Genomic DNA, 20,376 nt, shown 5'->3' with positions numbered 1-20,376 from the left:
CCTCACCCGTGGGTGCGGTTTCCGCCTGCACCTCCGTGGGGATGACGGAGCAGTTGTCAAGTCCTCTTTCAGGGTGGACATCACGTGGCTCCCGGGTGGGAGAGCAAACTGTTTGCAGCCACTCGCTTCCTGCTGGGACGGGCCCGGAGCCTCTGTCCCTGGCCCGGCGGCCCTCCCCGCCGGCAGGCTCGTGGTTAGTCTGTCCTGTGGGGGGGTGGCCAGCAGGGTCACTGGGCAGGCGCCGCAGGAAGGAGGTGAGGTGGGGACCTGCTTCTGTCCCACAACCTTCTTTCCTGGGAGGACCGGACGTCCTGCCCCCATTGCCACCTCCCTGGAACCAGGCCCTTCACAGGCTCAAAACGCTGAACGAATAAAGGAGTCTTCGGGGCCAAGACTAGTGGGTTAATTCGGCCAAAACACATCACCGTATGAACCCCTGAGATTCAGCCTCCACCCATGGAGGACGTCTGCGCCTGTCCATTCGGCAAAAACCGCCGTGCGCCGGGCGCCGGGGGAGGGGCCTCTCAGGAGGGGGTGACCCTGCGAGGCCTCAGAAGGGCATATTCGGATGTTTCTTTTTCTTCTCTACATTGATTTGCCTAAATGAGTCTTAGACACTCATCGCCATACAAAATAATGTTCCAATGATACAACTAACCCATGGGAAGACCGGAAAGCTGCAGAGTATAATAAAACATAAGGAGAAATACCTCTAATCCCGGCACCATAGGCACCACCGCCGATGCTGGCCTCGTGTGTAGTTTGAATTGGTGGGCAAGGGGCACGGGGCAGGGGAAGTGGACAGGGCAGGTGGGGGAGGACACCCACATCACAGAGGCGGGAAGCAGCCCCAGGCAGGGTCACGCTCAGCGCCCGCAGTCTCCATTTCCAAAGTCCTGCCCTCCTCTCCCTCCCATGAACTCAACAGTAAAACAGGCTTAGCAAGACCTACAAGGAGAAGAGCTTGGGGTGTGCGCTGTCTGGTCAGATGGGGACAGTGGGCATGGAGGCGTTAGAGTGTATGTGTGTGAACCCGTGTGTAATTCGTATTTAAACACTGAAAGAACCTTGGTCGGCGCTGCTCAGTGGTTAGAGCATCAGCCGGAGCACTGAAGGGTCACGGGTTCGATTCCTGGTCAAGGGCACAAGCTTGGGTTGCAGGGTCAATCCCTGGCCCCAGGCAGGGCATGTGCGGGAGGCAACCCATCAGTGTGTCTCTCTCACATCGATGTTTCCTCCCCACCTCCCTCCTTCTTTCCACTCTCTATAAAAAAGTCAATGGGAAAAACATCCTTGGGTGAGTATTAACAACAACAAATACTGAAGGAGACAGAAGAAAATACGGCAATAAATTAGGATCCATTACCTCAGCAGAGGGCAACACATACAATTTTTCTTTAAATGTGTGCTTTTCCTTAATTGATATTTCCAAGTCTCCTATAACCAAATGTACTTCTCTGATACAGAGGAAAAGCTATAACAGGTGGTTAAAGTCACATTTGTTGCATCTGGAAAATATGACAAATTGTCTTTCCACTTGTACCTTGGGCCAGGCGCTGTTTTCTGATGTCACCTTCCCTCCGCGTGAGTCTCCTCGCAGCTCACACAGCCGGGCATCACCTGCTGACCCCACAGGGGCCCTCGTTTCCTCACAGGGACGGCCCTGAGGAAGCCCCATCATCATGGGTTTCTCAGAAGAACGACCTGTCACGATTCCCGAGATGAAACTCAAGGTGTCTATCCTGGGTGTGGCCGCTGGCTCCCACATGCCTACACTTCCTGACCCTCTAGAATTTTCTATTTCTAATTTGGAGGGTATTAAAGAAGTCAATGATACATACTTCCTATCTTTGCTCATGTAAAAGATGTCTATTTTTTCTTTTGGTGGAAAAAATATTCAAGAAAATTTGTTCACAGTCAGAAACTGTAATTTTCTTGAAGAAACTGTGAACCAGCTAAATGCTCCAGAATGGAGATGGGAAGATGAGCTCTGCCTCCTCATGACATCAATCCCCACGTCACTGAGGCCCATGCAGGACTGTTTGGTCCTGTGACTAAGCGGCCAGTCTGCACAACAGGCAGCAATTTTCATGCATTTCATTTCACTGAAGCATGTCAGCCCACTGCATTATTGTTATCACGTTAAGTAAAATATCCAGGTATAAAACTTGTCATTCACTTTTTTTCCTGTTAATCTACAGAGACACCTCCCCCAACCCCAAGAAAGAAAGAAAGGAAACAGGAGGGAAATCCTCTTCCTGGCTGTTACCAGCCGTGTTTGACCCCTGTAAATTCAGGGAGACCAGAATCCGCTGGGCAGGAGGGCTGGGGCTCAGCAGAGCACACCGGGGACAGGCCAGGGCTGGGGGGCAACACTAAGTCCTCTTGGAAACTGTGGGAGCTCACTAAGTTAAGTCAGAGGGAAGCAGATCCGGGTGCTGCTGCACACACAGTCGGGCCCTGGGAGCCTGGCCAGCTGGAGGCAGACCCTCTGTCGCCCACACCCTTCCCAGGCCAGAAAGAACGGAGCCAGGAATGACTCCTTTACAGAAATAAATGCTCCTCCAGCTAGAACTCAGTAGAAACGGCCACCACGTTCAGATTAGCCTGAGGGCTTTGAGGCTCTGCTGGGCCCCACAGTCCCAGCCTTTGATTTCCCTGCGCCCAAACACTCCCGAGACTATGATAAGACTTAAGTGCCACTGTTTAAATATCTGAGAAGGTTAAGAATATCCAGGAAGGTCACCCTTTGAATCACAGCCTGGGGCTCGGGCCACACCTGCACTAGCCTGCCTTCCTCACTTAGCCGGCTGGTCCTGGGGCCTGAGCCCAGGTGGGAACAGAGCAGGAGTGGCCTGGAGGGTAAGCAAGTGAGGCTGGCCGAGGGGTCCCTAAAGCAAGAGATGCCCTGGTTTCCAGGGGGAGAGGCGAGGACACGGAGCACAGGGCACCCAGCCCACCCTGGGCCCGCAGAGCACTGGACGGGGCCCAGGGCCCTTGCCCTGGGCAGCTTTGCTCTGTGAATTCCGTTAGGGTCCTGCTTCATTGATTTAATAAAGTGACGTGAAGGTCTTCAGTACCATTTGCACTAAACACACAATCAAGTGTAAGTCTTTGGTGTTTGCATTTAGAGCTAATGTACCCTGACTTCCTTTCTTTGACAAAGGCTTCTCTGAGTCAGAGGGCCGAGGCGGTCGGCCCTCCTCTGACTCAGGGGGCTCCGGGATGGGAGTTAACGGGGGCCCAGGTCTCACGGGGACCACCTGCCTTGCAGGAATGTGTCCACTGGTTCCAAGGATCCATTAACAACAGCCTGAGGAACCCGTTTGTGCATCACTGGTCAGTCTGACCCCACCTGTCACATGGAGAAGCTGAGCTGGACCGTTTAAAAATTCCTCCCAGAAGTCCTGTGGCTCTGAATGGACCTGTGGCTTCCTTGCAGCCATCTATTTCCACCTGATATTTGGTTTGGTTGCTCCTCAAAGTTTTCCGATTTAGGTTTGTTCTTACAAACAAACCAACTGGGTAAATGGAGCCCAGGAAAGGCTGCAGGTGTCCACAGGTGAGACCCCAGAGGAGGGGGCCTCAGAGTCAACCTCTGCTTCCCTTCAGCTAACCTTGAGAGAACCACCGAATTTCTCAGGAAAGTGCCGGATGGCGACGGTGACATGGCCCAAGTGGACCCTGAGTGGCCCTCACTGTGATGAGCAGGTCACAGCTGAAAGGCAGGTTCCGCCAGCCAGCCAGCCAAGCACCCGCATCCCTGACCGGCTCCGAAGGCTGTGCCTCGGTGCCCCGGGCTGGCTGCCCTCTGCTCCCCTCACTGCCCTGGGCTGGGGCTACCGGGTAACGCTTCTGTGACGAGGAGAGACCTCCAGGCAGTGGGCCTCCATGACTCCAGCCCTAAACTGTCCCCCGTCCCCCATGAAACTGCCCATCAGTACACACGTTCAGCTGTCCAGACACACGTGCGTTCTTCTCAGACCCCGGGGACCCCCACCGTCCTCATCGCAGTCCCTAGGCGCCCCTTCGGTTCACCCCAACCCCCAGCACCCACGCACCCGGGCGCTGCCCCATCTGCTCCCGTTCATGCCGCCCCCAGCATCCGAGCGAGAACGCCCTCCCACCCTCCTCCCACCACACTGCGCTCCGCGTCCTGCCCTCCTGGTGCCTGAGTAAGAGAAGCTTCCTCGTAGGAGCAGCCAGACCCGAGACAGGAGGACTGGGCTGCGTGGCCCTGGCTGCCAAACCACCCGAGAGGCTGAGATGCACCTGCCTTGGCAAAACCAATATTTTATTTCCTACCAGCCTGTGTGCCCTGCCCAACCTACTAATTATGGCACACATACCTGTAATTAGGGTGATGCGGCACCAACCGTACACTGGGTAGGGCTCTCTCTTTGTTATAACTCAATTAATCCACAGCACATATTCTGCGGAGCATCTGGCTTGCCCGGGACTCGGTGCCAGGCGTTGAGAAGAAAACTGCACAGCCTCCCGCACCCCCCCCAGCTAAGCACTTGCTTCCCTCTTTTCCTCTGTGCCTACAAAAACACCCATTTTTTTCTTAAATTATGGAAATCTCAAGGTATAAAAAAAACTACCGCCAAGTGGAATATATAAATTGAAGAGGAATCAGAACACTATTTGGCACTAGCCTCGGAAAGAGTCTGAAAGTTGTCACAATGTATCCCCAGTTAAGGTGCAGATATGACAGTCTTTCCTTGGCAACACTGTTAATCCTGCCTGTGTGTGGCTGCTCTGCACCCAGCACCCACAGCCAAGTGGACTGCACCCCGTGGTGTGTCATGATGCCTCCAAAATGCACGGCTTAAGGGAAACCAGAGCAATCCCATCCCATTGACTAAGGGAGTTATGAGTGAAGTGGAGCCTTACACCCTGGAGATGGGCAGGGGGCTTCCTTTTGCTTATACCTTCCTGGGGTCCATGGGACTGGCCCTGCATTTCTCAGCAGAAATGAAAACTTCTCAACTTAGTCTGCCGCGCTTCCATGGCCTGGTGGATAGGATGACTTTGGGGGGCTCACCTAATCGATACCCCGTCTTTCAGTGACTGCCCCTGAGCAGGGCTGCGGAGTCAGCCAGCCTGGGCACTTGGGACTCCTCACCCCAATGCACCAACAGGGTCAAAATCCATCTCACAACCACCGACTCCAAACACTGGCCTTGAGCACATGCTGCCCAAGCCCTGGGAAAGAGGGAGGAAAAGGGAGGCTCCAGGTGGGGGAAGAGTGTTTTCTGAGATTGTAAAGGCCAAGTGGGACCCACCCAGCCCACACAGGGCTCGGCTGTGGCTTTGGGAGAGGTGACAGAGGAAGTCACAGTCGACAACTGTGGCCCTGCTCCAAGAGCCAGAAACCAGAAACCCAACCTGCTGAACTGAGGCGGGCTGGGAGGGGGCTGGATGAGTTACCCCCAAACCACTGGAGCACAAACACTTAGGGGGTGTAGGGAAGCCACAGGGTCCCCTGCGGGCTTGGAGGAGTTCCAGGGGTGCAGTGAGAGCCCAACTCGCCTGCTCCTTCCTTGCCCCAGGGCCAACTGCCCAACCCTGATCTGCTCTCTGCGCCCCCAGCACCAGCACCGAGCTCTGCGGACGAGTGTGCAAGCCCCCGGCTCCTCCTCCGTGGGCTCGGGCAGCTCAGGCTCCGCGTTTGCAGAATTTGCTGCCCCCTCTGCCAGGTTCAGGTCCGCGCAGGGTCCGCGCCCTGGCCAGAGAAGGCGGAGAGGGCACTGCGCGTGTGCTTGTGTGCATGTGTGCGCGCGTGTGTGCATGTGTATGCATGTGCGCGCGCGTGTGTGCATGTGTGTGCGCGTGTGCGCGCGCGTGTGCATGTGTGTGCGCGTGTGTGCATCTGTGCGCCCGCGTGTGTGAGCGCGCGCATGGGGGCAGCGTTCACTACCACGAGAGAGGCAGGAAGGGGTGAGAAAGGGGCCGGGCCTGGAGGACTCCCCCGCATTCCACCCCCTGTTCCCGGAGCTGGGGAGCCCACCCACCCAGCCAGGGCGCGAGCCCCGAGAGCCCGCTCCGGTGCCCCCACCGACTTCCCACCCAGAGCCTCTACCCCGTGTCGCAGACGCCGCTCTGCCCCCCTGTCGTTGCTCTTACCTGGGCTTGGCCGATCCGACGCGGACCGACGGGGCGGCGGCAGGTACCAGGCTCGAGCCGCAGCCGCCGGGACCTCCGCGAAAGCGGCGGGGTGGCCGGAGCCCGCGCCTCGCCGGCGGGCGGGGCGGGGGCTTGGGGGCGGCGCCCAGCACGGCCGGACCCCAGCTCCAGGGGCCGGTGGAGGGGCGGTAGGAGGAAGGAAGGCGCTTCCCACGTCTCTCCCCAGTCCCTCCCGCACCGCGCCGCGCGGCCGGCGGAGCCGCTGAGCTGGACCAGCCGCGGCGGGACAGGTGCCTGAGGCCCCCACGCCCCCTCCTCTGCTCCGCCCCGGGACCCTCCGGTGTAGCCCCTCCCGCCGTCCCTGCTCCGCCCCGGGACCCTCCGGTGTAGACCCCCGGCCCCATCTCGCGCGCAACTTTACCTCGGACCGGACTCCGCGCGCTGCGGCTCCACTAGCCCGGCCGGCGGCCTCCGGGGGCGGAGCGTGGCGTCTCCCGAGCCCGCAGCCCGCGGAGCCCGGCACCGCCCCGCGCACCGCCCCCGGCCCGGCCCGGCCCGGCCCAGGCTGCCCCCTGGCTGCGGTGCGCGGCGCCCCCTCGCGCCCGGCCGTGGGTCTCGAGGGCGAGCGGACCCCGCGCGGCTGCCAGGCGTCCACTGGGAGCGAACCCCCGCGCGCGCGAGCCCCGGACCCGCCCTGCGCCCCGCGCCCCCACCGTGCAGACGCTCGTGCGCACCCACGGGGGCTGGGGCAGGGCCCCTCCCGCCCCGCAGGCCACCCTCCGTACAGGGCACCGGCGGGCTCTCCACGTGGCGCTGCCGAGGGCCCTGGGGGCCGCTTGGGGGTCTGGAGACGCTCGCAGGCCCCCAGCAGAGCCTGCTGTGGGGCAGAGGGGCCAGCGGACCCCAGGGACCAGGCTCGGTCTGGGAAAGGATTTCAGTTACCAGAAGGAAGTGTCTGCAGCCTGAGCCCCAACACCCAGGCCCGGAAAGAGGCTTTTTCTCCATAGAAACACTAATTGAATTTGGAGCCAGGGAGGCCTGGCCACCCATCCTTGAAAGGCCACCTCCTTCGGGAGTGTTTCTGGGCCGTGTCTGTAGCAGGCACTGCCCAGTGGGCATCTGTGCTGCCTGGGAGCCAGGAGAGATTCCCTTCGCACAGAAGCCGACCGTCCGGGAGAAACTCACTGACACAGAGAAGCAAACAAGAGGCTTCATGGAAAGCTCTCAGCTGTGCCTGGCACAGTGGGTGCCCAGCTGCTGGTAGTTTTATCTATATTGGTTGAGTATATAGGAGTTTTTTGGTAAATATTCCCCAGTCCCTTACTGTTCCAGGCCCAGCTTCACCCCAGCTGCCTCTTGGGGGTTTTTGTGTGTGTTTTTTAAATCCTCACCTGAGGATATTTTTCCATATATTTTTAGAGAGTGGAAGGGAGGGTGGAGGGGGAGAGACATTGATTGGTTGCCTCCCGCATGCGCCCAGACTGGGGGCTGGGGATCGAACCTGCAACCCAGGTCTGTGCCCTTGACCGGGAATCGAATTCTCTACCCTTCGATCTGTGGGCCGATGCTCTAGCCAGTGAGCCCACTGACCACGGCCACCCCAGCTGCCTGTTGCAGGCCCTGCACCTTGTATGGAGTCCCTGGGTTGCTGTGGCCATGCAGAGTGGACGGGTCCATCGCCCCCTTTTCCCAAGACCATGCCTTTGTTAATTCAGCCTTTTCTGGCACCACGTCACGTTTTCCACCAACGCTGGTTTTTTAGTCAACAAAAATCTATGAATCGCTCCATCTCTACTTGTGCAGCTGTTTTTAGATTTTTCATGATCCACTATTTTCAGTTATTTGGTTCTTTAAACCCTAGGTACAGTGTATTACAGTTCATTCCTGTTCAATTTCATCTCATTTTTGGTGAGCCTGTCAGGAGTATCAGAATCTTAATCTGCAACCTCTTAGTGCCTTCTCACCTTGAGCCTTTGGAACACCCGTAAATCCAAGTCGTCCATAAAGTCAACATTCTCCGAGGTAAGGAGCGCCTGGGCCAGCGGCGCTCTCCTCAGTCTGGTGTTGAGTAACCATCAACTTGCCTTGGACTTGATGGTCTGTCTCTGCCCGTTTTCCGGTTTGTTTGGGAGGTGTCCATGGAGACAAAGGCCTTTCTGAAACTGAATAAACTAATCAGACGTCTGGACTGGTAAGTGCCCCAATACCCCTTTACCCCACAAAAGGACAACAAACACGGTCTTTCACGCCACTTTTCTGTAGCACTGGACTAATACCCCTTTCTTTCTGAAACAGCGAGCTGTACCCCTGTTGGCCATGGCAGGTGCAAATCCTAGGCCACCGCTGAAGGTTTGTGGGTCCTTGACCAAGTCACTTACCTCTCTGTGCCTCAGTTTCCAGGTCTATAAAGTGGGACTAATAGTAGAACCTACTTCACCATTTGTTTTCATAATGAGATGAGTTAATACTAGGACACACCTGGCTCATAGTAAACAAGCTGTAGATCATGACTGTTTTGTTAGCACCTGAAGTATCGTGGTTATTTCAGGTGCTAACAAAACAGTCATGATCTACAGTGTTTCGGGAATGTTGAAACAAAATAGTGAACATGTCTGCAAACCAAGGAGCTTTGAAACATTGAACCCAGGTGACCCTTGGAGAGGTCACGCAGTTCTTGACACTGTTCTTGACACGCTTTCTCCAGCTTTTCACTATAACACTCTGCCTTGAACACCTTGCAGGTGTACCTTGACCCACTGTCTTGGCCACAGTGACGTGCCGGTGCTGGCGTGTCCGGCCTCGGGCCGGGCAGGCTGCGTTCCGCTTCCTCCTCTGGCCCTGAGTGTGTGTTCCTGAGCACCCACCGAAGGTGCGCAAGTGAGGAAGGGGACAGAGGGACGGACACGGTCACTCTGCAGACGCCTAATCACGCCCTTTACCAGTGTTTCCCAAATCAGTAATTGTCTTCTCGACATTGAGCTATAGTTTTTATTTCTTGGCTGATTTTCAAAACAAGGTGACACGTTCCCTCCCTCTTTTGGTTACGTCTTTACTGAGCGAGAACTCAGACCCCGTACAGTGACCCCACTTCACCTGTGCAGGTTGGTGGTTTCAGGGTGCTCGGAGCCGCACACTGTCACCACAATAGGTGATAGAGCATCGCACCCCCCATAAAGCAACCCGGGCCCTTCATCACGGCCCAGCCCTCCCAGCCCCCGCAACACAGACCAGCTTCTGTCTGTCTGTCTCCCCCGTGTTGGCTGATACTTCAGAGCGGGAAGGGACGGGCTTCCTCTCCCGAAGGGACAGTGCTCTCAGGCTCCCCCCAGACTCTGCTCCTGGCTCCTCAGCCCCTCAGACGCGCGCTTGCTTTCATCTGTCTGTCTGCCTGGTCCTTAGCTTTCTGTTTTTCTTCTTTGTGGGAAGAGCCACTTCTTCCTCTGTCACCCGCCCCCGCACGTGGTGGCCAGCCACCCTCTCTCCTCCAGGCGGGCCCTTCCCCGGTCACCACCCCTGCCCCACCGCTTCATCCAGCGGCTGCCTGAGAGCAGCACCTTCCTGTGTTTCTCTTCTCTGGTTTTCTTTCTTAGGGGTTCGCGGGATTTTCTGTCTTCAGGTCACTTTGTGGTCCCTCAGATGTCCAATGGCTGGCACCTCTTGTCTGCGTGGTTCTCGTCTGCCCTGTGATCTGCTTTGATGGATCAAACACTTCCCATCACAAGGCGGCGGCTCCATCTTCCTCAAATCTCCTTCTTACAAAGTTCACTCCTTTTTTTAAAAATTTATCTTTATTGTTGAAATAGATGTCCTCCCTCTTCCCCATTGCCCCCCTCCACCCCGCACCCACTCCCTGCCCCAGGCCTTCCCCACACTGTTCTCTGTGCCCATGGGCTCCGCAGAGATGCCTGTAAGTCCTTTGGCTGATCCGCCCCCACCCCCTCCCCCTCCCGCCTTCCCCCTGAGATCTGCTCCAAGCTTCCATGTCTCTGGATCTATTTTGTTGGTCAGTTTTATTTAGTTCATTAGATTCCACATATGAGTGAGATCATGGGGTACTTGTCTTTCCCTGACTGGCTTATTTCACTCAGCATAACACTCTCCAGGTCCCTCAGGCGCCCGAGGCCCACCTTCCGCTCCCAGGCCCTCCCCTCCTCCTGACGCGCCGACGGTGCGAGTGACCAGCCGGCGAGCGTTCAGAATCCATGCCCTAGGGGGCACTTTACAGAACACGTCTCAATATTGCTTTGTTATTATGAAGGTTCCTGATGCACCGAGCAGCTCAGTATTTTTTCAGGAGTGCCTCCTATCATTTAATCGAACTCTTCAGTGGAACGCTCGACTCTTTTACTACCTCTGTCGATTCTGTGCTTATGAATTTAACATTCGACTTTGCTTGTCATGATTCTCAGAAACAATCTCAAATCTGATGTAATGACATTTTAAAGTAGTTGAATTGCTCAGTTCTGTAGAGCGTACTAGGTTTCGGATGACTGGGACTTGCTTTTCTTCTGAATTATTTGGCACCAATGACATTCTGGAGAGACTTTTCTTGCCTTTGTGAGCAGAGTGGAGCCTTCGCTGCTCAGGTGTCGGGGGACAGGCCGCTCGCGCTGCTCGGTTCAGTCACATGTTTTAGGCTCCCCCACCTGAAGGATGGGTGAAACCTGCTGCTCTCGGGAGGCCGGGAGGCAGGCTGGAGGAGAAAACGCCCGGGCAGGTAGCTCCACCAGCCTTCAAACCTGGGGATGAGCAAACGGCACCCGAGATGGGAGAGGGTGGGCGGTTTACGCAGACGGCGGGTGGCTCATCCGTCCCGGCTCAGCCCTCACGTGGGCTTTAAGTTCTCCCTCCCCAGACACGAGCCCCCCCCCACTTCCATCTCCACAGAAAACGGGTGGCTCAGATCACAGAGGCAGGAGACAGCAGTGAGAAAAAGACAGAGAGAAGCTACTGTCTTCTCTTGACTGTCACCTGACAATGGACTGTCACCTGGCCATGCCAGTCAGGTCTCACCTAGTGTCGTTACTCCTGTACTTACTTTTAAAAAATAGTCTCTTATCTCCCCAAATAAGCAGTAAGACCATTGCCTGTACAAATAAGTAGTACTTCAGGTGGAAATGCCCTTTGTTAGAATTTTTTCTGGGTAAATTTCAGCCCCGTATCCCTACTTTGCACAATCGCACCCTCACAGCATTGGGGGGGGTGTGTGCCGAGCTCGGGTCCACCTGGTCTTTGGTGACTGCATTAGTGCAGGGCACCCAGGGCTTCTGCCAGGACCCCGCGTGGGCGGGAGCTTCCTGCTCCACACATTGGCTTTGGTTTCTCTTTGCTGAGGAATAACATTAACAACCCCCGAGGCCTGGTTTCAATGACAAGGCGTTCCCGGAGTTCTGACAGCACTTCAGTCTGTGGCTGGCCTGCTGGCATCTGCTACGCTGCACGTGGCTCCCCACGTGGCTGCCTGCCTGCCAGGCTCAGGGGACTCGCTGTGGGCAGAGTTCCTCTCCTGGTATACACAACACAGCTGAGGAAGTTAGGGTTTCTTGTCCCTGCTCGAGACCGGAAGGAGTATGGTCTCCCTGACCTGGAGTTTTGAGGACAAGATGAGGCCCCTGGAAAAATCAGCATCAGAATCCCTGGGTTGTGGACAGTGGGTGACGGGGCCCCAGGGATTTCTTGCAGGGCCTCTGTGGGGGCAGTGTTCCCTGAGCCAGGTGGAGACAAGACGTGACCCGCTCTGGGTTCTCTCTGCCATCCTGGTCCCCAAGACCCTGGCCTCTGGGCATGACCCCAGGGCTCCGATAACCTGTAATCCACTGCGGTTGTCCACCCCTCCACATGGGCCTCGTTCCCCCTGCCTGTGGGGTGCCTAAAACCCGTGGACTCCATCAGCTGTAAAACACAACTCCCATGGGTAGGTGGCTGCGGACTCAGGGTCCTGCTCTGCTTCTGCAGTTGGGACGGTCACAACAGCTCTGATGGGGCCAGACAGGTGGGAGCTGCCTGTGTCTGGAAGCCAGTGGTCAGCTGGAGCAGACGGTCAGCTAGAGCAAGTGGTTATCTGGAGCAGGTGGTGAGCTGGAACAGGTAGTCCTCTGGAGCAGGTGGGTGGCTGGAGCAGGTGTGCACATGCTCCTGGTCCAGGTGATGCTCAGTTTCATCTGCTGTCACCTGCTGCCCTTCATGTGGTGTTTCCACTGACGTCTTTTTTTCTCAGATGAATGAAGACATCCTGGAGCTGTTCCTGCCATTTTCTCTCCCACTGGACTTTGGAAGTCATCTGATCATGTCTTGTAACCTCCACCTGTCCCATTGCTGCCACCAAACACCACCCGGACCAAGTGCAACTAGAAAAACCCAAGACCACACAGATGCCAAGGTGCTGCAGGGGAGGGAAAGCAGGTACCTCCCTGTGTGCTCCAGGTCTCAGTCTCGGCTCCCTGGAGTTTGGGGGAAACAGTATGGGGGGGTCTTGTACTTGGCAGACATTTGCTGGGACAGAGGAAGGAGCTGCTTGTGGGGGACACTGACATCTTGTGGGTGGGAACAGGGTGCTGCCAACTACAAGAACCCCCAACAGTGATCTGCCGCACCCTCCCCTAAGTCCCAGACCTCACATGGGAACTTTGGAGCTAAAAACAGGGTGTTTTGGGTAATGAATGCGGCCTGCCTGCTCCCTTCTCCAGGCCCAACAATTCCAATCGCGTCAACAGTTTTCCATAAGCTGCCTGCCAGCACCTCCCTCATCTGCGCACACGGACTTAATGGTCCCTCTCAGGGCCTGTGGGGCGGGGCTGTCCCACTGCTCAGAGAAACCGGGTCCCGGTTAATACCATTGGTTAATCCGTGGTTCTGGGAACAACAGCGACCTGGAGGAGACCGAAGTTTGAATGGTGTCCCTGTTGCTTGTTTTCCTAGATTTGCTGTGAATGACTGGAAATTCCCCGTCTCAACACCCACAAACCAGAGCTACCAGAACCAGAAATAGGAGGACTCCCACAGCTCTGTAAGCAGGTCCATTGGGTCACCAAAGGCCCCAGCTTCCCTCCGACATGCTCACAGGATGCAGGGACCGCCACAGCAATTAGACACAGTTGCTACTGAGAGAAAAAAGTACCAAATGCTGCTAGATTTAAATTTTTCTTGTGTGTGAAATTGGTCTCTGGCCAAGTTATAGATTTGGATTTTAGAAGGAAATGCAACAGCCGGCTGGCTCCAGAGTAGCAGCAGGTCTCGCAGAAGACGGCCTTGTTATGCAACACTGACCCGGGGAGAGGAATCCCTCCTACGAATTAGTGCCCTGCACTCTGTCCAGATACAGCTGGGTGATATTTGAAAACTTTCAGCATCGTTATTGTCATCACCACAGCACGTGCCCAGGGGTCCACACTCTCAATGAGAGAATTTGGTGAGGTCGTCCTATATGCACCCAGAGACTTCTGAAGTGTTTCCCTCCAGGATAAAATATCTTTAGCTAAAATTGCCGAAGGTGAGATTGCATGTGACCAGTCTGCTCTCGTCTCCCCACAGGAGAAGGGCAGGAGGTCCTGGCTTCCTCCCCACAGGCAGAACAAACCTTGCCTCTGCCCGGGGACCTGCACAGTCGAAGGAGCCACAGCTGTGCCCAGAAAAGGCAGGTGTCTGCTCCAATGAAGAGTTTGCTTGAATGCATGGAGACTGCACTGGGGGAGGGCACCCACTGAGGAGACTCACAGGGGAGGGTCCTGAGCCTGGACGGTCAGGTGGATATGGCCGGACCATCAGCCCAGTGGAGGCTGCACAGGGACCAGGGCTTCCTCTGCAAACGAGCCTGCAGTGGCTCACCTGTGTGGTGTGGTGCTGTGTCCTGTTGCAGCGGCTCACCTGGGAGGGGTGGTACAGTCCTTGTGCAGCGGCCACCTGTGCCATGTGGCACTGTGTCCTGTTCACCAGGTGGCTGTTTGTTCAGTTCTGAAACTGGGGACATTTGCTAATTTGACAAACAGCAGGTTGGGCACTGCCTGTGGGGGTGCTGTGAGAAATGATTCCACAACGGCCCAGATTCAGGCCCGATCAGTTGCCTGAACTGGGAGCAGTGGTGCAGCTATGACGTGCTTGCTGAGACCCTGCATGGAGGCTGCAGCCCCAGAGAAACCCGGTGTTGCAGGCTCAGAGCTGCAGGCAGCTGGTTCCCTGTTGTCATTACACAGCTGAATATTCTGAGGCAATTCTGCTCACAGGGATTTCTCACCAGCCTCACGGTTTGCTGTGTGTGCACGTGTGAGTGTGCTCACAGGTGATTGTATAGGTGACTGTGTGCATGTGTCAGTGTGCTCGTAGGTGAGTGTGTAGAGGCGACTGTGTGCGTGTGCTTGTTCCCAGGTATGTGAGTGCACGTGTGCACACGTGTGTAGGCATGTGTGTAGGTATATGTATATAGGTGAATGTACTATAATAGCTGAGACTGTAATGAGTTTAGTAAGAAAAAAGGGAGGTGAAGGCCAGTTGACAGAGCAGATGAGGAGGGAGGGATAATAGTCGTCTAACCAGCGAGTGATGATTTGGGGGAGTTCTGGGGCCCCTCTTGGGAGCAAGTCCCTTACCTCAAATCAAGGGAGGTGGATGGGGCTGTGCTGCCCAGGAGCCTGTTGAAAACTCAGACTCAGGCCCTGCCCCTGACCCCTTTACAAGATGCTGGGATCCAGCTGAGAGAAAGTTCCAGAAGCTGGCCCCCATCCCCCAATCTGGTCTCTCCTGCTCTACACTTATTTGATTCTATGAAAAGAACAGAGGCTCTTAAGAGGCTATTAAGAGACCAGCCGAGCAAGTGAGCATCTCAAGTGCTGAGAACGTTTGCTCGCCTAGCGATTGCCGGGGCCAGCGCAGGTGGGGGCAGCGGGGTGTCCAGGGGCTGCTTCTGGGCCACGAGAGCTGGGCAGCTGTTAAAAAGCCATTATTTAAGATTAACTCTCATAAACCTACCGTGACAGAAACGCATTGAAGAACAAAGCTCATCAACCTGAATGTGTTCGACCCAGTCCTGCATGTTCTTACCTTTGCTGGTGAGGTCACAGTGTGGTGTCCAAAACTGGCCCAGGCAGGGATGGGGAGGTGTCACTCCACAGAGGTTGGAAGATGTGACAAGTTGGCCCCTGCTGACTTCAGGGGGCCTCATCTGCACCACCCTCCTGCGGTCGCCCCTCTGCCTGTCCACCTGCCCTCCTGCCTGCGTGCCTCCCTCCCCAGAGGACCTGCTGGGTGTTGGGCAGAGCCATGGAAAGCTGGGTCAGTGGGAGGTTCAGGCACAGCCTGTGTGTCTCTGGCCACCTGTACAGCCGTCTACCACCACTTACTGTCCCCACCCCAGAGGATGGCACCCATGGGCCTCGAGTCACCATTTTCCTCCTCAGCAGCCGTGAGCTGGGCAGCAGCTGTCCCAGGTACCTCTGCTCCACTCCGCCCCAAAGAAATGCAGTTGGGCAGGACCGGCCTCCGTGGTCTCTCCACTGCCCTGTGCACCTGGGCACGTCTTCCCAGGAACCAGCACCCGGCCCAGCACCAAGTGAGCAGTGAACTGGACGACTGGTCCTCACAGGGCTGGCTGTCTTATCTGGAATTGAGACCATTCACAGAGAAGTGGAGATGCTGACACCCCCACCCACCTCGTTTGGACCCTCCACCTGGTGGGGTGCTGACTCCTGGGGGCCTCAGAGCTCTCTGCAGGGCTGACTAGGCATATCAGTGATCGTCAGGGTGGGGGCTCCCTGAGACCCAAGAGCCCCTGGTCTGATGTGGCAGGAGCGGGGTGGGTTCTGACCCTGGATCAGTCCTGACCTTGAGTCCCCAACTGAGTTCCCCCATCTCAAATCTGGACTGACTTTGCTGGAGCACTATCACCTCTGGGGAGATGGTGGAGTCGGGAAGAAGCTGTCCTGACTCCTCACGTTTGCCCTCGGAAGTGACGTGTCACCTTATAACCTTGTCCCACTTGGGAGAATGTGCTTGTCAGCTCACGCTGCTGGGCGTAGCTCAGGGTCAGAGGCCAGATCCTAAGAGGGCTTTTGTTTCCATGTGGCTTGGTGCCCGGCTCAGCCTCTAGAGGTCAAGAGGGCGTGGGAAATTGTGTGTGACTAAGAGACCGTCAACTCGAGTGGTGGTGTGTTCCCGTGTGGGCACATGCACGTGAGTTGTATGTACATGCCTGTGCATGCATGCATACGTGTATTCCCATGTGGGCACACATGCAGTGGGAAGCTTCCTCCCACCTCCTCTCTGCGGCTTTGTCCCGGAGGGCCTGGAGCCACGTCCTGGATGCTGCTGGTCACTGCATTCTTAGTGCTCTACTGTCGGCTTCTGAAAAACATCCCAGTAATGCAGACCCACAGCCATGGTCAGCCGAGAACAAACTCCCATGGCTGGGGCCTCCTAGGGCTTCCTGGGGCCTCCGGGCACCTCTGGGCATGCCAAGTCCCTCTCTACAAGCTCTATGACAGGGACGGGCTCAGGGGCCCCCCGGAGGAACAGAGGATGGCCCACTCGCTGCTGCAATGCACCAGACAGAAGAGCTTACAAAAAGGACCTTTATTAAATGGAGGAAAGACCTGTTTGGTGGGTCAGATATGAAATATACAAAACTTTACACCAGATCTGAAGAGCAGGCGCGGACGGCAGGCCGTGTGCAACCTGGTCCTGAGAAAAGAAGGACACAGGTTCCAGGGACCCCGGCACTGCTCAGAAACGAGCCCTGAGGGTTGCGGGGCAGCGGGGCTCCAGGCCTGTCCACGCGTGAACCGGCCTCTCAGAAATCCCTGCTATCTGGTGGCTTCAGAGTGAAGACCACAGGATGCTGGGTTCCTGCTGCGCCCGTGTCTCGTCGGATCCCGACTTCGCCCTGAACAATATGCTGTGGAATTTAAAGGAAAACCCTCCAGGCCCCTCACCACACGACAGGAACCGCGGCCCCGTCCTACGTGGCCGAGCACCACAGATCTTTGGCACGGCCCACACTTCCCATCACTGTCACGGAACAAGTAGACTTTCCGGTAGTAAAACTTCTCAAAACACCCATTTCTGCAAAATAACGTTTCTGTAGGTGGAGCTTTGCAAAATACACACATCTTCCTGGAGAGGACACCCCATCTGAGAGCTGGCATGGGAGGTCGAGGTCGTCATGGGAGGGGAGATGACATTGCGTCAGTCTGGGAGCCCTGCAGGTCACATGAGGTCGAGCTCCGCCTCTAGCGCCGCGGCCATCTCATCCGCCTCCGAGCTGCTCCCCTCTTCGTCCTCACAGCTGGATTCCCTGCTGGACTCGCTGGCTGCGTCTTCCTCATTCAGCTTCCTCTTGTGGCCCCTGAAAGAGAAGCACTTGCTGTGAGGTGGCCCCTCAGCATGCTGCTGTCAGCTGGGGACTTACAAATGCCAAGGGGCTTCCAGCCTCAGTATGGGAGCAAACCACAGTTCTGAGGTGGAGAACACAGGTGGGGCCACCAGACCCAGGACATTGTCTCAAGTAAAGGAGTCACGTGGCCACCTGACCCGGGAGCATGACATGGGCTCCCTCTGCTACCTTCCCTGCCAGGACCGAGACGTGGGGGATGACAGAAGAAAACAACACTGGCGTCAGTGACGCATCAGAAAGTCAAGAATCTACAACAAAGAAACCGTTTCAGCCCGGCCGGTGTGGCTCAGCAGTTGAGCACTGACCTAGGCTCCAGGAGACTGCAGTTCGATTCCTGGTCAGGGCACTTGCCCAGGGGGCGTGCAGGAGGCGGCCGATCAATCACTCTCTCACCATTGATGTTTCTCTCTCTCTCCTTCCCTCTCTCTGAAATCAATAGATATATTAAAAACAAAACAAAAAACAAACTGTTTCAGGTAGACAGTGAACCATGTTCAATCCCACAGGACGTAAGGGGCATAAGGAAAGGGGGCTGAGGAGCAGGAGGCTGTGGTCACTGTCCGCTCCCAGGCAGTGGCCGCAGTCAGAACTGGCTCGAACAGGACGCAGGAGCAGCCCAGCCCATAAACCTGCCTCCGTGGGAGGCTCTGACTTGAGGGAGCCTCCAGTCACTCTGGGTGGCTTCAGGCTCAGTCTGCCCACAGGGAGTGGGGCCAGTTACAGACAGGTGGGCGACAGCAGGGCCAGCCAGGCTCGGGGCCAAGGACGAGTGACACACTTATCCAGCCTACCTGGAGCTGCCGCCCATTCCCCAACACACAGCAGCCTGCTGTGTACAGTCACGGGAACCGTGGCTCTTCCATCTAAGACCCAGACAAACTGCCCCCCCCACAAGGCTCTGGACGGTGTTGGTTCTGACCACATGAGTGGGTCGTCAACCCCAAGGCAGGTCAGGACACAGGGCATGACCATGGGTAACAGCCCAAACCACCCATGCCTGGTGGGGGAAGAGAGCGCGACTGACGTTCCTAAGGGGAGTTCTTCGTTCCCTCTGTTTTAGAAATGACAAACCCCAATATATTCAGGGCCTTCCAGGTTAATCACCAATGTTAGAAACATCTTCCACGCCCGAGTGTCCACGTGTAAGCATGGGGTCACCACGCCCGGGAGTGCAGGTGGGGGGGGGGGCATGGGCAGGTGCCAGGAATCCAGCCCTGAAAACAGGGCAGTTTTCTGTGTTTACCACAGACCAGATGGGATGGTCACAGCACCAAGACTAGACTTTTCTGGCACATGGAGAAAAGTCTTTGGTGAGGGGAACGTCGACTGTCATCGCTGTCAACGGTAACGATGGGAAACTGCTATGCTCACTGCGCTGACCCAGTGTCTCGACATGCCCACCGATTCCACCAATAGCCTGAAGGGTCCTACGCTGACGTTCAGGTCAAACCTGCAGCGGCGCCTCCAGGTACAGACAAGTGGGGCGCCCACTGGGGAAGCTCTGGCTTAAGCAGATGCATCCCTGACTTTATCTTCGGGACTGACCTCCAGGAGCTGGAGCCCTGCCATCAATAGCCAGCATTTGGCAGCTGCCGATCTGAAGGGATGAGTCAGCTCCTGGCAAAGCAGGAGAACCAGACCCCTCTCTGCTTCTGAGAAGACGCACTGTCAAGTTCGGTGGCATCTGGATGCCTGAGAACAGCTCGGCCCCGCTGAATCGGCAAGATGTACTGCCAACCGCACGTGCGGCACCAGCACGGGCCCTGCCACCACGCAGAGGGAGGTCGGCACGCGCCAACAGGCCACATGGGAACAAAAAACCCAAAGCACGTTTCATGGGATTTCAGAGAGAAACACTAACTCTTGTGCTGGGTGGTGCCGTGTCCACCTCCCCCCAGGAGAGGACAGACCTCTGGGGGGAGGCTGTCCCCAGTGGGCTACAGCTGTCCCCTCTGAGTCTTGGTGAAAACGCTGCTTCTTTCTTTCTTTCTATGTGAGACAGAAGACACTGTTGGGTTAAAAACTCATAACCACAGCACATGCCACAGACAGATGAGACGACATCTCACACTAGGAATACCACTGAGCCAGGCCCCAGTCCTCATGTCCCTTCCCCAGAAACCCCCCTGGAACGCTTGCAGAAATGCAAACACAGCGAGCAGATGACTGTGTGCAGCTTGTCCTCACCCAGCACGGAGTTAACACCTTGCTGACCGGCTATTTCAAGCCAGAACTCGCCCCTGTGGCTGGCTACTTTGTTCAGCAAAGTGTTTAAAATTATGTAAATTAACATAAGTGCAGACATAAGTTATCTCGTGACGGATCAGCAACATTTGGACACAGAAACACGTCTAAACTTGTGACCGGGCAGCAAGGTGTTCACACGTTAGCTGGGAGCTCAGCCTAGAACCCACTCAGCTCAAAGTGGCCGCCTCGAGGGAGACTGTGTTTCTTGCTACACTTCGCGGCTGCAAATCTGTTTCCTGTCTCTGAGAAAGTCCTGCAAATGAAACAGGGACCATCTGTCTCCCTCTGTTGCTGGAATGTCTGCCCAGCCTTGCCTGTCACTGGGTGTTCACTCACCCAGGTGCAAAGCAGCTTACGGTCAGGCCTGGCAGGGGGAAGGGCCTCAGTGGATAGAGGGTCTACACAGAATCACTCAGTTCTGGGTGGGCTCGTGGGACAGTGGAGGCACCGGGAAAAGCACAAAGTGTCAACCTGTGTCGACCACACCATGGGCCCAGGTCTTCTACCAGCACAGTGAGGGGCTCCCAGGGCTAGGGAGGCTCCTGCGAGTACCTGTGTCCCTGCTGTGGACACAGGGGCCAGGTACCCTCCCGACGCGACCAGGACAGAGGGGCAGGGCT

The 20,376-nt window shown here is 56.3% G+C and overlaps 1 protein-coding gene across 4 annotated transcripts in view; it reads right to left on the bottom strand.

The window, feature by feature from the left end:
• Positions 1-16,674: 16,674 nt before the first annotated feature.
• CTDP1 (CTD phosphatase subunit 1) overlaps positions 16,675-20,376 on the bottom strand; it is a 28,545-nt gene continuing 24,843 nt past the window's right edge. For all 4 annotated transcript variants that reach the window (XM_081149386.1, XM_081149385.1, XM_081149388.1 and 1 more), the window contains one exon: positions 16,675-17,461. In XM_081149386.1, the coding sequence (XP_081005512.1) occupies positions 17,323-17,461 (139 nt within the window). In that variant the 3' untranslated portion in view covers positions 16,675-17,322. The remainder of the gene's footprint in view (positions 17,462-20,376) is intronic.

Source organism: Miniopterus schreibersii, assembly GCF_964146895.1.
Source record: "Miniopterus schreibersii genome assembly, chromosome: 10".
Lineage (NCBI taxonomy): Eukaryota > Metazoa > Chordata > Mammalia > Chiroptera > Miniopteridae > Miniopterus > Miniopterus schreibersii.
This window is presented reverse-complemented; position numbering and strand designations above follow the sequence as displayed.